Here is a 14,209-nt window from a genome sequence, read left to right as displayed (position 1 = left end):
CCTAGCCTTTTTCTCTCAGAAAGCGAGCCCTTGTTTGCCCCGCTTGTTCTGCACGCTGTCGGTCTGTCTTCTCCCCCTACCCCCACCTCCTCAATTTATTCCTCCCGGGGAGATTCAGGAAATTGATGGGGCACAATTGGGAAGGGAATCCCAAAGATGCTTTTTTTTTTTCCCCAAGTGGCAACTGGGCTTTCTGGTTTTTCTCTGAAGATATTTTGCATTCAAGAAGGCTCTACCTGAATGGTGGGGAATGGATTTATATTCCTTGCCGACAGCTGATCATTTGCTGTCAATATAAAACCTTCCAGTCCTCATCATCCAGTCAGAGTTGAAGTTTATTGGATGAGTGAAAAGTCTTTCCCCCCCCCCAAAAAAAACCCCCAAGAAAGTCCAGTTGCTTTGGGGCAACCGTGACCCACATGACTGAGAAGCTCCACAAATACATTGGGCAGGAAAGGATACCTCCTTATATATATTTTTTAATCTACCCACTATAAAAATTAATAAAACCAGAATGAGCAGCACTTCTAATCCACTAAGTGTTTTTTTCTTATAAGAGAGTGAAGGGGTATGGCAGAAAACGAGTTAGAGTTAGAAGTGGATTGGATTGAATTTAAGCACTTGGTCCATTTTATAGTGGTCAGTTTCATGGAACATAGAATAACAGTTGGAAGGGACCTTAGAGGTCATCTAGTCCAACCCCCTGCTCAAGCAGGAGCAAATATTAGCTTCTATCTGGGATCGAACTCATCCTTCTGAGCATCCACCAAGAGTCGACCTCTACGAGGTCTCTTCAGGGCAGTAGCTTTCACTTTCCTTTATATTGGAGTCCAAAACCTCTCAAGAGACACTAAAAAGGACGCAAAGAGCACATCAACTAACACCGAAGCGGAATGGAGCCAAATTTAACCGCTTGAAAAGGGAATTCATGCGGTTCAGCTGGACTTCCGGTATCTGGAATCTAAAGGCGGCCAATGGGGTGGTGGGCGGGCCAATTTACCTGTCGAATGGTGGGGAAATATGGCCCTTGGAATTCTGGGAGTTGAAGTCCACAAGCCATAAAGGGGAGGTAGTTCCCCAACCTCTGAATTAGAGGAAAGGAAGCAAGAGAATTGCCTTGTTTTCATAGGCTGAAGCGCGGGAATGACGGAAAGGCCTGGCTTGAGGAGGTTCTGGTAGCATTTTTAGCGGGCGGTTCCGAATTAAGTATCCTGGGAGAAAGGGCGACCCAACGATGAGGTCAGTTTTACTAAATTAGAGCCTGTTAAACAGCTAACAAAGGAGCAGGTCCTAAATATAAGTCTGTTGGCAGTTGATGAACCTCGATGGAGATATTTTTTTTCTTTTGGACAGGAAGAATAAATGGCTGATCATAACACGGGATCATAACTTATCTATCCTCCACTGTGGTGTAAGTTGCCGACAAATTGACACAAATATGACATCAGAAATAGCAATATGCCCAAGCTAGTGGGCAGATATTTAGGTTCCCTAGGAGATTTCACTAATCTCATAGTGGCTACCTTTACGAAAATCAGATTTCATCACTAAATAGTGGAGCTGGAATTCAGTAGAAAATGTAATGCCAAGTCTCACAGGCTTCCATTTACCAATGTAAGAATATGTCACTTCTAGCTCTTGTCTCTCACCTTTTAACATCCTCTCTGGTTTGTCTATCAAAAGTTTGTTCTGCATTTAGTCCAAATTAATCCATAACAGTTTATGTGATAATAAATGATCAATCTGTGGTGGCCATAGATACCTGTGGAGTTCTATAATCAAGTCCTTTGTTCGCTGATCTTTAAATAAAGATTGCATACACATGACTACCACTGGAAGAAAGTTTCTTCCTGAAGACTTGTTTTATAATAATGCAGTCCACAAAAGATGCTTAAATTTCTGCCAGTCTTTTCCTAGGCATCCAATTACATGCATTCTGACTGGCCACTTGTTACAAGTATATACCAGACATAGATGATTTGAATAAATGCAATACTTCTATGCTAATAATATAAATGAATTGCCCAGCATGTTGTGAGTGGATATGTAGTATCCATAAAAAGCTGACAATTAAAAATGAATAGCTGAGCTAAATGTGGAAATGTCTTAATATAAAGGTTTGGGGAACGTAAATTCCAGAATTATTAGTCAGCCTCTCAATATATCTGATGACTCTGACTTTACAAGGATGTGTTAAAACTTTGCAGATACTTTTGTTTCATTTTGTAGCTGGTTTTGTTTCCACAGGTGTCAAACTGGTGGCCCAAAGGCCGGATGCGTCACGCGTAGGCCAGCCCACACCAGCTCAGCAAAGGGGAAAATATCATGATACATCATGTGATGGCAACATGATGCCACAAGTTTGACATCCGTGGCATGGACTCTCATCAATAAAAATATCACTTTAAAATCCAACCTGAAAAGTATTTTATCTTTTCCTGTTGTTTATGTAAAAATAAAAGTTATTAATACACTGCTTAGGAAAATAAATATTTATGTCATTCCAATAGAGAAAGAATCATATCACTGGAGAAAATCAAAATATTGTTATATTATTTACATCTACCGGAATATAGAAACTATGGTGTGTATAGACTTTAAACATAAGTGCAAAATGTATTCTATCCTGAGTAGTATTTATAAGGAAAGGAGAGAAAGTAAAACAATTAGAAAGCCATACAAATCATATTTCTGAATAATTTTCTAATCAGGACTCATTAAGTGAAAAGACTGCAATCCAGGGAGCCCTGTTGGACATGCTACTAAAAAAGTTTATACTGTCTAGCTATTAGGATCACATTGTTTTCAATGGGCTATGCTTTACACTGATAAAACACAATTGAAAAATGAACTGATAGAAACACAAAATTTATAATTTAAACAAGAAGGTACAGGGCTACTGTACAAAATATAATAATTATGTATCTGAAAGAAATAACCATGATCTTAAATCTTATAACGTTTTTTAATTTAGTATACATGTGTGAATCAGCAGACTCCTTTCACTTGTAAATAAATACCATTTTACCAGTGAAAATGAAATTAACTGACCTTTTGTGAGTTTTTATTTGTATTATTGTTCTTAATTACAGTATAAATCTAGTTATAATGTATTATTCCCATCTTAGACATAAAAACCAGCTAAGTTGGGGCAGTGACTCATTCTCAGCCCACAATGACTTTTATGCCACAATAATTATAAATTATGAATATTGCACTCCTAGGCCTACATTCACATTGATCTATTAAATGTATTTATTAAACATACCTTTTTTCTGTATTATTATTACAGTTAAACATTGCTTTGTCTAACCGCTGTGCAGTAGAGTTGCTTAAGAGACTAACATTTTTATTTCTGTCACTATTTTTATCATACAACTCACATTAAAATTACTGTCCCTCAAGAGTGTGAAAAGTAACTTTGCGAACAGCAAAACTAACTTTCGCAGTTAAAAGCTAAGGATTATTTTGAAATGCAAAACTACATGTTTAGTAAATAAATAAAGAATGCAAGATAATGCAAATCTTATGTAGCTTTTAAAAAATTATTATACAATGTATAAGATTCAGTACTGAAAATGTTGGCACAAGTAAGCGTAGTGCATTGAAATTTGACTTACGAGCCCAATTTAATAAGATTACTTGACCAATCACTGTTTAAATAGCAAGCTAACACTTATCTGTTTTGCTGCCTCTTTTGCAGAGCTTGAAGAAGTAAGGCCTGATATTAGGCAAAAAGGCTTAAAGTTCAGATTTGAGACCAGAAAGAATCACACGCTGCATAGCAAGCAAACAGGTTTTGTTTGCTCCCCAAAGAAAGATATAAAGGTACACATGAGAGATCTTCCATTCCTTTTATCTGTTGAGAGCCCGGGTTCCAGCAATTAAACACCAACTATGTACTCTAATTCTGGGATTAGCTGTAGCAGAATGGTTACTTCAGGTGGAAACAGCACATTTGACCAAGTCTGCCTATGGTTTGTCTAACCTTATTCATTTCTGACAAGACTTATCATAGCTCAAATAGCCAAAGACAAACCTTATTAAATTCTGATGTGAGAAAAATTACTAAAATTAACACATTTAAATTAAGAGAGATACCTGGTATCTGTGGTTCACAGACATACTGTCAGCATTATGTATCAAAATGGATTACATACTAATTAGCCAGTTCCAAGACTTTGATGTTGGCCAAACTATGAGTTCTTGTCCTCCTAGAGGTTACAATGGTCTTCTGATGAACATTCTGTACACCTGTGGTACCTGAATAATAGTATGTCATAAAAGTTTTGTGGGAATAAATGAAATATAATTAAGACATGTAAGCATTATGGCTATAAATAAGTTAATTTAAGAATTGTTTGAGTTCCAATTCACTTCACTAATTGGAAACAATACAAAATCTAATTTTATACACTCATAAATCTTTCAGAAAACTCTTTCTGTTCTTCACCACAACATGAATGGCTTAATTTCATTGGTCCTTTTCCACTGGAGGAAGGAAAAGTCTCCAGTGTCTGTAATCATAATGGGGAAAAAACCCCTACAACCTAAAGATGTCATTCTCTAAGCATTGTTTATTTCACAAAATGTTGTACGTTGTTCAGTTGAAGTCAACTTCAGGAATGATTACATTGTATAATACACTATACAACTGGTAAATTACCAATAGTCATTTCTTATATTTGAACTAATATAATTTGGCAACCATCATATTTTATTCATATTCCTCATACAGCACCTATGGCCTTTGTTACACATATGATATTTGTGTTATATTTCTGTGACCTCAGAAAACCACCGATCTATGGCAGTGTAATTTGCAGCTCTGAACTGATGAAATGAATTGTTGCTCCAAGGAAAAGGCCATGAAAGAAGGATTGCAGGGTTTTCTCTAGAGCTGTAGGGTGAGTCAATTCCTGATGGCAGAATGTCTACTCCCATCTGCCAAGCCCTTTAATTCTTACTTCCAAACTGAAATCAAAGCCCTGGGATGCGTTGCTTTTATTCCCCATCTCCCCAGTAATTCAAGGGGTAGCTTTGCTACTCTGTCATGCAGAGGCCCTTTCACAATAAGAATGCCAAGGTTAAAAAGAAGATAGACAAGGGATTGAGTGAAGCACCATTTTTGCACTCCTCCATTGAGAACCTGAAAGGAACATTGGTCAGTCCACAAGGTTTCTTAGCATTTGGTATCAACTGTCAACAGTTAGGACATTCATGGGGACACAAATATTTTCAGTGTTTGTGGAGTGAAAATGTGCATAATGTTGGCACATATGTGTAATAATGGCACATGTGAAGGGCAAACAAGCATTCCTCTCCTTCAGCAACACCTTTTTGTGCTTAATATGCAAGAGTACATAAGAGCCACTAGAATTCTCAAATCAGATAGGAGCTAATCATCTCTCACTAAGTGCTATATAACAGTGACTGCTAGTGTGTTCATTTGCTACTGCGAGTTGTCTGGTTCTACAATGCCATATACACAATGGCTCAGAGCAGGGATACCTGAAAAAAAAATCACTTCCTCCTAAATGAGCCTACCTGTAATCTACAATTTCAGCAGAAGTCCTGCTGGATATTCCCCACCAGGAGAGGTTACATTGTGGATGCAAACAGTAGGGCTCTTTATAGGCTTCTTGGGTGTCAGATTCTCTTCTATAGGAAGTCAGTTTATACATCTCACTGCTAAGTTCCAGATATGCAGTAAAAATTATTTTGACTTATTTTATTCCTTTAAATCATTTTATTTTACGGATTTGTTAGCATTACTTTGAGGCAAGTTGAACCCTAAATATTTATAATGAAAAAATAAAAAGCTGTACTACAGCCTTCTTTGTTTACATTCCAAGGTATCCTTTTAAAATTAATTGAAGGGTTTGCACGTACAATTAAGATCTCTCCACAGTAAGCAAAGATATCTTAGAGAAAGCTGCTTTAGTGACTTCAAGTGTCAATAATATGCAGAAATTTAAATATCAGATTTATATATTTGCTTATAATTACATTATACATCATAGTGACTAGAATGTGAATTAGATATATACAATTGTTGTGATTACTTTCTCCTATATTAATTTTTTCTCAAAATCTTCAACATTTTTCAAAAAGCAAATTAAAAACACTAAAATAATATAAAAAGTGATTGAAAGGAAATAAGATAAACATTAAAAACAAAAATAATATTTTCAGTAATTAATTTTTAAACTCATAGCACTTTAATTTTTGAACTTACTTATTAAACTACACACTTCCAGGAAAGAAACTGTGAACTGAAGTCATTTTTCAAAGGTGACATTTGCCACTAAGAACAAGGAGTTGATGAATAGATTGGCTTCTTTCACCCTCTCAGAAAGTAGGGGGGAAAGGATGTGAGATTGCCCAGATTGCACTCCATATGGTTGCTCCTCACCAGGAGACTGCAAAGCAATGGTCTCTGGAGAGTGGTGGAACCAGGAAATTCTTGCTCCAGCCTCAACCAAAGCCTTCAAAGGACACTAAATTCAAACTTCTTTTGTTAACCACCTTCAGAAATTGCTTATAAACTGCTTTAAAGAAGTTAGACATCTTCAAATGTCAAGGCTGCAAACACATGAGTGTCTTCAATCCTTAATATTAAAAAAATGACACTGTATCTTTAAAAGCCTTAAGAATTCAAAACTGAAAGGCAAAAAGCAAGACTAAGTACTGACTATAGAAAGTCTTAAACTGGTTTTAAAAAACTTGGTATATTTGATTTTAAATCTTGACTGACATTAATTACAAAGAATAAATACATTTTTGTGGACAAGAAAAAATATATTCAATATTGGAAACAAGAAGTAGCTTACAATGGCATTCAGGAATAGCAAAAAGACTTTGCATTAACATTGTCAGCTTTGTTATATTTTTATGAACATTTGTTGCCAGATGTTGTTACATCATAAAATGTTACAGAAAACTATTTTTAAAACAATCATATCTGAGGTGTTTGAGGAAAACAAAATGGGCAAGAATGTATCACTGGATGTGCAAGGAAGTTGGATAAGCTTCTAAAAATTACGGAGGAAATAAAAATGCCAATTGAAGACAATAATTGGAATAATTTCTTCCTGATGGATTTACCAAAGAGGCTTGTTAAAGTACCAAAGAGGATAATGATATTTGGAATGCATTAAAAAGCAAGATTGTTTTGTGTAAAGAAAACCATGATGATGGTGGTGATGATTGGGATAAACACTTTTACATTTGCTAACTAAGGGGAGGTGAAGAAATAGTGAAATTGTTGATACTTGTTGAGATAAAGAGGGAAGTTGCTTTTTTTGTTTTCTTTCCACTTTTTTTCCCTTTTTTGTTTGTACTTTTTATTTATTTTTTATTGTTGTGCTTAAAACTTTTTGTAAAAACTTTACCTTAAAAAAACTTATTTATTAAACTTATTGTACAGTAATGAACAGCTGCAAATTGTCAGTACTCAAGTTGTTTTCTCATTTTTTGGTAAAAATTGGTGTCCATGTCATAAATGGAATTTATCTTTTGATTTCCTCCTAAATTTTTTTCCCCCTATTTTAACCTTTTTATAATTTTTTAAAAACCTAATCAAAAGTTTATAAATTCATTACCAAATAAATAAGCTTGGTCATCTAAGGAAAATTGAAATGTAATTTGCTGTTTCTTACCTGATCCTTCACTTCCAGGTGGATGTATATCACAACATATAACAATATGTTGTTATTGTTGTTTAACATTCTGATCTCCCCAAACCCTTTGTGAGGCTTCCAAGTTTCAAAATTCCAGAAATAATAGATTTATTATTAATAAAAGAACATTAGAATATTCTACTAGAAAAATTTAATGGACTAGTACTATAATTTTTTAAAAAATTGAATCATCATTACATAAACTTCTTTGCTTCATTTAAGAGAGTCCCCTTCCTTGCTTCCAGGGTTGAAATGATAATGGGTGATATTTACATATTAATAGAATGTATTGTAATTTGGTGAGGTTTAAAGTCCTGATCCCAGATCATGGGATCATGATTATGGAGAAAAATCCCTGGGTTCAACTGACCTCTGAATTAGGTGCTTATGCTTTAATCTGCTGAAAAATTATATGGGTCCTTTCTGGGTGTGTTGGCAGTTTATTGCAAAAGGGATTTTCTGAAATGGATTAAACCTCCCTTTGCATTGTTTCTGGACTGGAGAGAATTTGCTGAGCCACTAAGAGCTGAAAAAACAGAGCCAATGAAAGTGCATACCTGCACATTTCTGTTGGTATTAGTCTCCACCGCCTTAAAAAGATTTGATTTGCTACACATATACAAGTTATATTTTCACCAAACCAATAAGAGAGAGGGATTGTTTTCTAGATCTCAAGATAAAAATTGGCATTTTCAAGAAATCAATTTCGCTTTCTCTCTACGCAGGCACATACCTATATCTGTATCTGAAAGGATTGTGCAAAATCTTCGAAGAGGTCTTTTGCAATGTGCAGGTTGCTGAGCAAAGCATCTGTTTTGGGACTGTTAAAGCAGCCGGATTCTTTGCATAGTAGCTTTCCTAAGAAAGTGGGAAATGAGCAAGTGTTTTGCTAAATCAAAAACTACTTTGTATCACTCTGCACATTGTGAATCATTTCTCTGGAAAGTTTTGCTCAGTCCTAGTAATCTGCTGTTAAATAAACAGATGGCTTTGGCTGCCAGATATATTTGTTGCTTTTTCTGAGGAGTTTCCCAGAGCTTTTGTTTTTTACCATTATTCTAAAACATACTGCTATCAGAAGAGAAAGGAAGAGAGCACAGCTATCAGATGGCTGCTGAATCTTATTTCTGTATTGGAGATGGGACCTTGAAGGACATAGTAATGTTCTTAGTCACCTCACTGCTACTCCCTGTTCTCCCAAGTAGCAGGAAGGCTGTCAAGAAAACTGCTTTGCTCTACCAAATAGTAGTATGGGTCATCCCATACTACTGCTGAAAACACAGTGAATAGTAAACATAGTGAATAGTAAATCTCAGTTTTCTTCAACAAAAACAGTTAAAGGGGTCTATCCAACCAGCTTCATTCTGCACTGGTCCTGCATCTGTCCAAACCACTAGAATAATGATTTGAAGGCTATGCAAAATAGACCATGCAATCAGCACAGTAGGGAATATGGACCTCAGCTTTAACACTTAGCTCTCAAGCAAAAAGCAGAATAAGGAATCATTTGGAATACAAATTATAACTCAAGTCTAAATTCTCAGATTTTTTCTTTCTTTTTACTTTCCATTTGCTAAAAATGATTTAGCTAAGGATAATTTAGCCTTCAGCTACCTATAATAAGCAAATGGCATTTTCATTATATAATACAACCTTGGACCATTAAAATCCACATTTTATCCTGGAGCTCATAATATATTACAGCTACAGGGAGGAAAATAAAGATACAGCACACTTCAATACATACTGTAAAATGCCAGTATTTTCTTCCATTTCTAATGTGATCATTAATGATCGTATCTTTCTCCAAAAACTAGAACAGCTCAAAGTAGGCAAGGTATACCAGTGCAACCTCTTCCCATGTGGTTGAAGTTACACATTTAACCAAGCATTTACTACTTACTACACTGTACATTTTAGAAGAAGGTCAAATTAAATAATTTATATTTTTCACATTTGGTTTATGTTGTTTTTCTTCTGTCCCTGTCCCATCATGAGATACAAACAAATAAATCAGCAGATCTCCAAAAAATTGTTTTGATCATGCCAACGGTTTGTCTGACACAATCACAAATATTGGTTCCATAGTTAGGTTGTCTGTGAACTATGCTGATTTATAGAAGTAAACCTCATTTGTCTCCATAAGCAAACATTTTTGTTACATTCACTGGAAGATGAATTAAAATCCCTTTTGAAAAATAACTGATTTAACTTCCACAAGGAAGGAGGAGAAAGCCCCAAGTTATCAATTTATCTCTATATATGATCATCAAAGAAATAACACCTCCCAAATGCTAGGAGAAAAGAATAGCATAAAAACAGTTGCAATCACAGTTGTTACATTTGTTTTCCTCATTGCAGTCAGTGGTTGTTGGTTTTGGGGTTTTTTTGGCCTTGAATCTTAATATTGTTATAGTGCATTTTATTTTATAGTAATGAAATCATTTCAAGTGAAGAATTCATTTCATTGTTGCATTACATGACTAACATAATAACTACTACCAGTATCATGAAAAACACTAATAATAAAACAGTTAACTTTAATAGTACTTTTTTCCTAGCTAAAACATTGATAAAATATTAAGAAACAATATTAAAATGACCACTTTAGCATTTTGTTTCAGACATCTGAGGTGTGTATATATGTAAGTGTAGGGGTTGGACTCTTAGGCTTACTACTCATACAGTCAGATCATCAGACCGAGCCCGACTGCTGCCTTTGCTTAACCTGCTAAGGGGTCTTGTGTCAGTAATCACATCAGCAGATGATAGTGGCAAGTTCTGCTGTGGTGGTTCTACCTCATTCTCCATGGACTTTTCTTCTACTTGTTTTTCTGTTTTCTCTGTTAACAGTTCTGATCTTTGTGGTTCAGCTTCCTCAGCTTCCTTCTCTTCTGATTCCTCCCCTGCTTCTCCTTTCTCCTTGTCTAGTTGGTCTATGTGTGTGTAGGAATGCAGTTGCTCATTAAATGTCCTGGAGAGGTCTTTCAGGTGTTCCATGCTAATCTTCTCTTCCATGTCATGCAATGAACTTTCTACTCCTACTTCCGTCAAAGGAAAATAATGGAATTCTTGCTTCCCTTCCTCCTCTAGCAATTTATACCCTTTGGCTTTCTGGATAGATGAAACAGCAATAGAATGAAGGTGAGTCTCTTGCGTTTCCATAGGTTGTTGTTCCACTGGTTTTTTGAAAGCATTCAAGATTTTCTTAAGACCCAGGTGGCTGATCTCTACAAGATTGAGGAAGAGGGATACTGATGCCACAGCCAACATGAACATGATAAAAACAGTCTTTTCAGTAGGTCTGGATGTGAAACAGTCTACAATGTTGGGGCAAGGCCATCTGCCACAGCGGTAAAGGGGATAGATTCGGAAGCCATACAGAAAATATTGACCCACTATAAATCCAACCTCAAAGAGGGTCTTAAAAAAGATGTGACAGATATAAGTTCTCAGAATAGCTCCTTCAAGATGGAACTTTTTGATCCCTCTGTGGCTTGTATCCTTCATAGAAACAGAGTTGCCATCATCTTCGTCAAGAGGTGAGTTTTCTTCCTCTGCTTTTCTTTGCTGAGCTCTTTCAGCTTCTTTCCTCTCTTTCCTTTTCTGTTGCACCTTTACATAGTGGGCAGCATGGCCCAAATATACCAGCGAAGGAGTGGAGACGAAGATGATTTGGAGGACCCACAGACGGATATGAGAGATAGGGAAGGCCTCATCGTAACACACATTCTCACAACCTGGTTGCTGAGTGTTGCAAACAAAGTCTGACTGTTCATCACCCCATACAAATTCTGCTGCAGTTCCTAAGATCAGGATTCGGAAAATGAAGAGTACCGTGAGCCACACTCTCCCAATGACAGTGGAGTGTTCATTCACCTCTTCTAAGATGTTCCCTAAAAAACTCCAATCACCCATTGCTGGCTGTTTAAAAGAAAGACAATGATTACATTGTATTATACTTTTAATATCTGAAATATATATTCTCTACATGTCTTATTAATTGCTCATTATTTTTAACATGCTTCACATTTTCACAATCCATATTTCCAATGAAATCAAAAGCATATTTCATTCTGAACTGCACATTTTAATCCAAAGAAGCTGCTGCAAGCAAACAGCATAGCAAAAGGTGCAAAGCCATACACTCTTCTCTTTTTTATTTTTAAAAATACTCTGAAACTACTCTGAAATTAGAAGCCATTTCATGCTACAACTTGCTATTGCCTTTTCCAAAAATCTCACAACCCAGATATTTTTGGAAGGCAATTCTTGGAACATTGCATGCAATAATTCTGGTTCCTAAATATGGGAAGTATGCTAGGTTGGGGAAGATTAAAATGCAGATAATTCTAGTCATCACTTTTCCTGAAGGGAATCTTTTTGCTGGTTACTTCTGCAATGTGCTGAATTATTGAAAGCATTTGGGTGGCAATGCCACTGAGGCATATTATAAAATAAAAATTATTTTCAATTTTCCAAATTGAAATTGAACTGACATCTAGTTTTAGAAGCTTCTATTTGATTATCAACGAGGTGATCAATATCTCCAGAAAAGATTATCTAATCTTTTAGATTATCTAATCTTTTAGATAATGTTAAATAATACAGTGTTAAGTGTTAGATAGGTTTTGTTATCAATATCAATTGTAACAGTGTCTATAATTACAGTGTTCATAAAAGCAGATGCCTCATGGACATTTAGCTCTTTATCAAACTCTGTGGTTTGGAGTCATACATTGTGCTAAGCCATGGTTTGTTCATTGCGGTTAGGTTTATGCATTGCTAAATCATAAACTTAGTACAAATTTAGTATGCCACATAATACATTAAACCAAAGCCAAATAAACTGCCATATGGTTTAGTACTCTCTTTGAAACCAACCACTGACTTAAAAAATCACAGCTATAAGCTGGCTGGGCTTGGAGTTGTATAGGATAGAAATCTGTTAAGTAATTCATATAAATAAATAAACTTGGCTTGTTACAATGTGTAAAGGTTTCAGTTGTACAAGAACTTTCCATATTAAATATACAAATCACTGGGAAATTTGTAATCTATCATTGTAGTATACTAGAGATCTGAAGAGTCTGGAAATGTTTATGTTCTATTTGATTGTACAAGTGCTCTGCATTTCTAAGCATTATCAATAAGGCATTCCACATATTCTATATGTAGCATGTATAAATTGGATTATTTCTTAACAATTATTCATTTCTCAGGGTATTCACCCACAGTGCAATTCAGTTATAAGTTCAGAATAATTAAAATTAATAATATAAACCAAATATAATTACTTTCTGACAAACTTAAAATAACATAAATAGCATACACTTTTCATTAATATAATCTAGGGCAATATCCACACACCACCAATTATGCCCCTATAACCTTTTATAGGTTTTTTCAGCAATAGGATCGCAATAGTCATAAATACTTTAACCTTTTCCTGAATAATTCCTGCAACAATGATAGGATGCAACAGCTATGGTAAATTTCTGGTTCTTGCACTCTTTTCAATAACTGCAAACACTTGGCTAAGTTCGAAGTGTTTTAGTTGAGAAAAAAACATATTCTGAAAAGACATTAATATTAATCTATATTTAAAGAAGCATCCGAACAGTTTGTCCTGTAGCTAAAACAATCCACGCTTCATCCTAAGAACCAAATTGCACACTTCCTATAAAAAGTGAACAGCATTTAGGCATAAATGTGCAAGAAAATTCTTATTTCCAAGCCTCCTATCAAACAGGAGACCTTTTCATATTCAAGCTGAATGTATGTTTCCCCAAGTGCAGAAGTTCAGAAAGAAGAAAGCAGGATATTATAGATGGTTTCACTAACATGTTTCTACATGTTAGAAGCATGCTTGCAAAACAGCCTAATTTCACCATGAGTTCAGGTGTTTCTTTAGAACAGCAAGACATTTTTCTTTTTTAAAAAAAGGGAGGAACCTAACAGTTGGCCTCTAGATGCTGACATCCTCAGATTCCAGGAGCTAGGTTTTTTTTCCCTCAACCACCTAGGAAGAAAACAATATTGTTATGAATTTATGAAGCAGCAAACTTGCCACAGTGGAAGGATCCGCTGAAGATACGTGCTCCCGTTATTGCTGGGTACTCTGCAGCAAAAAAAGAAAAAAGTTTTAACTTTCCCTCCTCTAAATTGTCACATGACTGAGCAAAAGTGACTGGATCAGCATTGACAGGTAGGCTTTACATGCCCCGTAGTATATAAGCTCTAAGCCAGACATCTTTACAAAATGAATGACATTCGGCGACAGAAAGAACAATAGAGAGAAAAGACAAATAAAAAGAGGCCCATACAGTAATGGGGAAAAAAAGGAAAAAGATTCTGCATGTTGAATAGAACTAAAATGAATTGGTAACAGGCTCTGGGCACCAGACACTGATAATATAATGCAAGCAAACAGGCTATTTTCAGAGGCCAATATTATCCTATAGAGGAATGGTCTCCAAAATTGAGATAACCAGAGAACCCGTACCCATATGAAAAATTAATGAACC

General features: G+C 35.6%; 1 protein-coding gene and 1 long non-coding RNA gene across 3 annotated transcripts; one reads left to right on the top strand and one right to left on the bottom strand.

Annotated features, from left to right (window-relative positions):
• Positions 1 to 375: 375 nt before the first annotated feature.
• LOC148125312 (uncharacterized) lies at positions 376 to 5,921 on the top strand. 2 transcript variants are annotated; one of them, XR_015744334.1, is made up of 3 exons: positions 1,004 to 1,239; positions 2,248 to 2,423; positions 3,704 to 5,921. It is a non-coding gene; the product is annotated as an uncharacterized LOC148125312 (long non-coding RNA). The 2 variants fall into 2 exon arrangements; XR_015744333.1 differs by lacking the exon at positions 3,704 to 5,921 and having other exon boundaries at positions 376 to 1,239; positions 2,248 to 2,415.
• Positions 5,922 to 10,120: 4,199 nt separating this feature from the next.
• Positions 10,121 to 13,795, bottom strand: GJA8 (gap junction protein alpha 8). Its single transcript, XM_026700483.2, has 2 exons — positions 13,749 to 13,795; positions 10,121 to 11,602 (listed from the first exon to the last, which is right to left on the bottom strand). Exon 2 carries the CDS (start codon positions 11,598 to 11,600, stop codon positions 10,362 to 10,364), a length of 1,239 nt encoding a protein of 412 aa, XP_026556268.1. The 5' UTR covers positions 11,601 to 11,602; positions 13,749 to 13,795; the 3' UTR covers positions 10,121 to 10,361.
• Between the last annotated feature and the right edge of the window lie 414 nt (positions 13,796 to 14,209).

Source organism: Pseudonaja textilis, chromosome 7, assembly GCF_049901715.1.
Source record: "Pseudonaja textilis isolate UNSWEBS1 chromosome 7, rPseTex1.2, whole genome shotgun sequence".
Classification (NCBI taxonomy): domain Eukaryota; kingdom Metazoa; phylum Chordata; class Lepidosauria; order Squamata; family Elapidae; genus Pseudonaja; species Pseudonaja textilis.
This window is presented reverse-complemented; position numbering and strand designations above follow the sequence as displayed.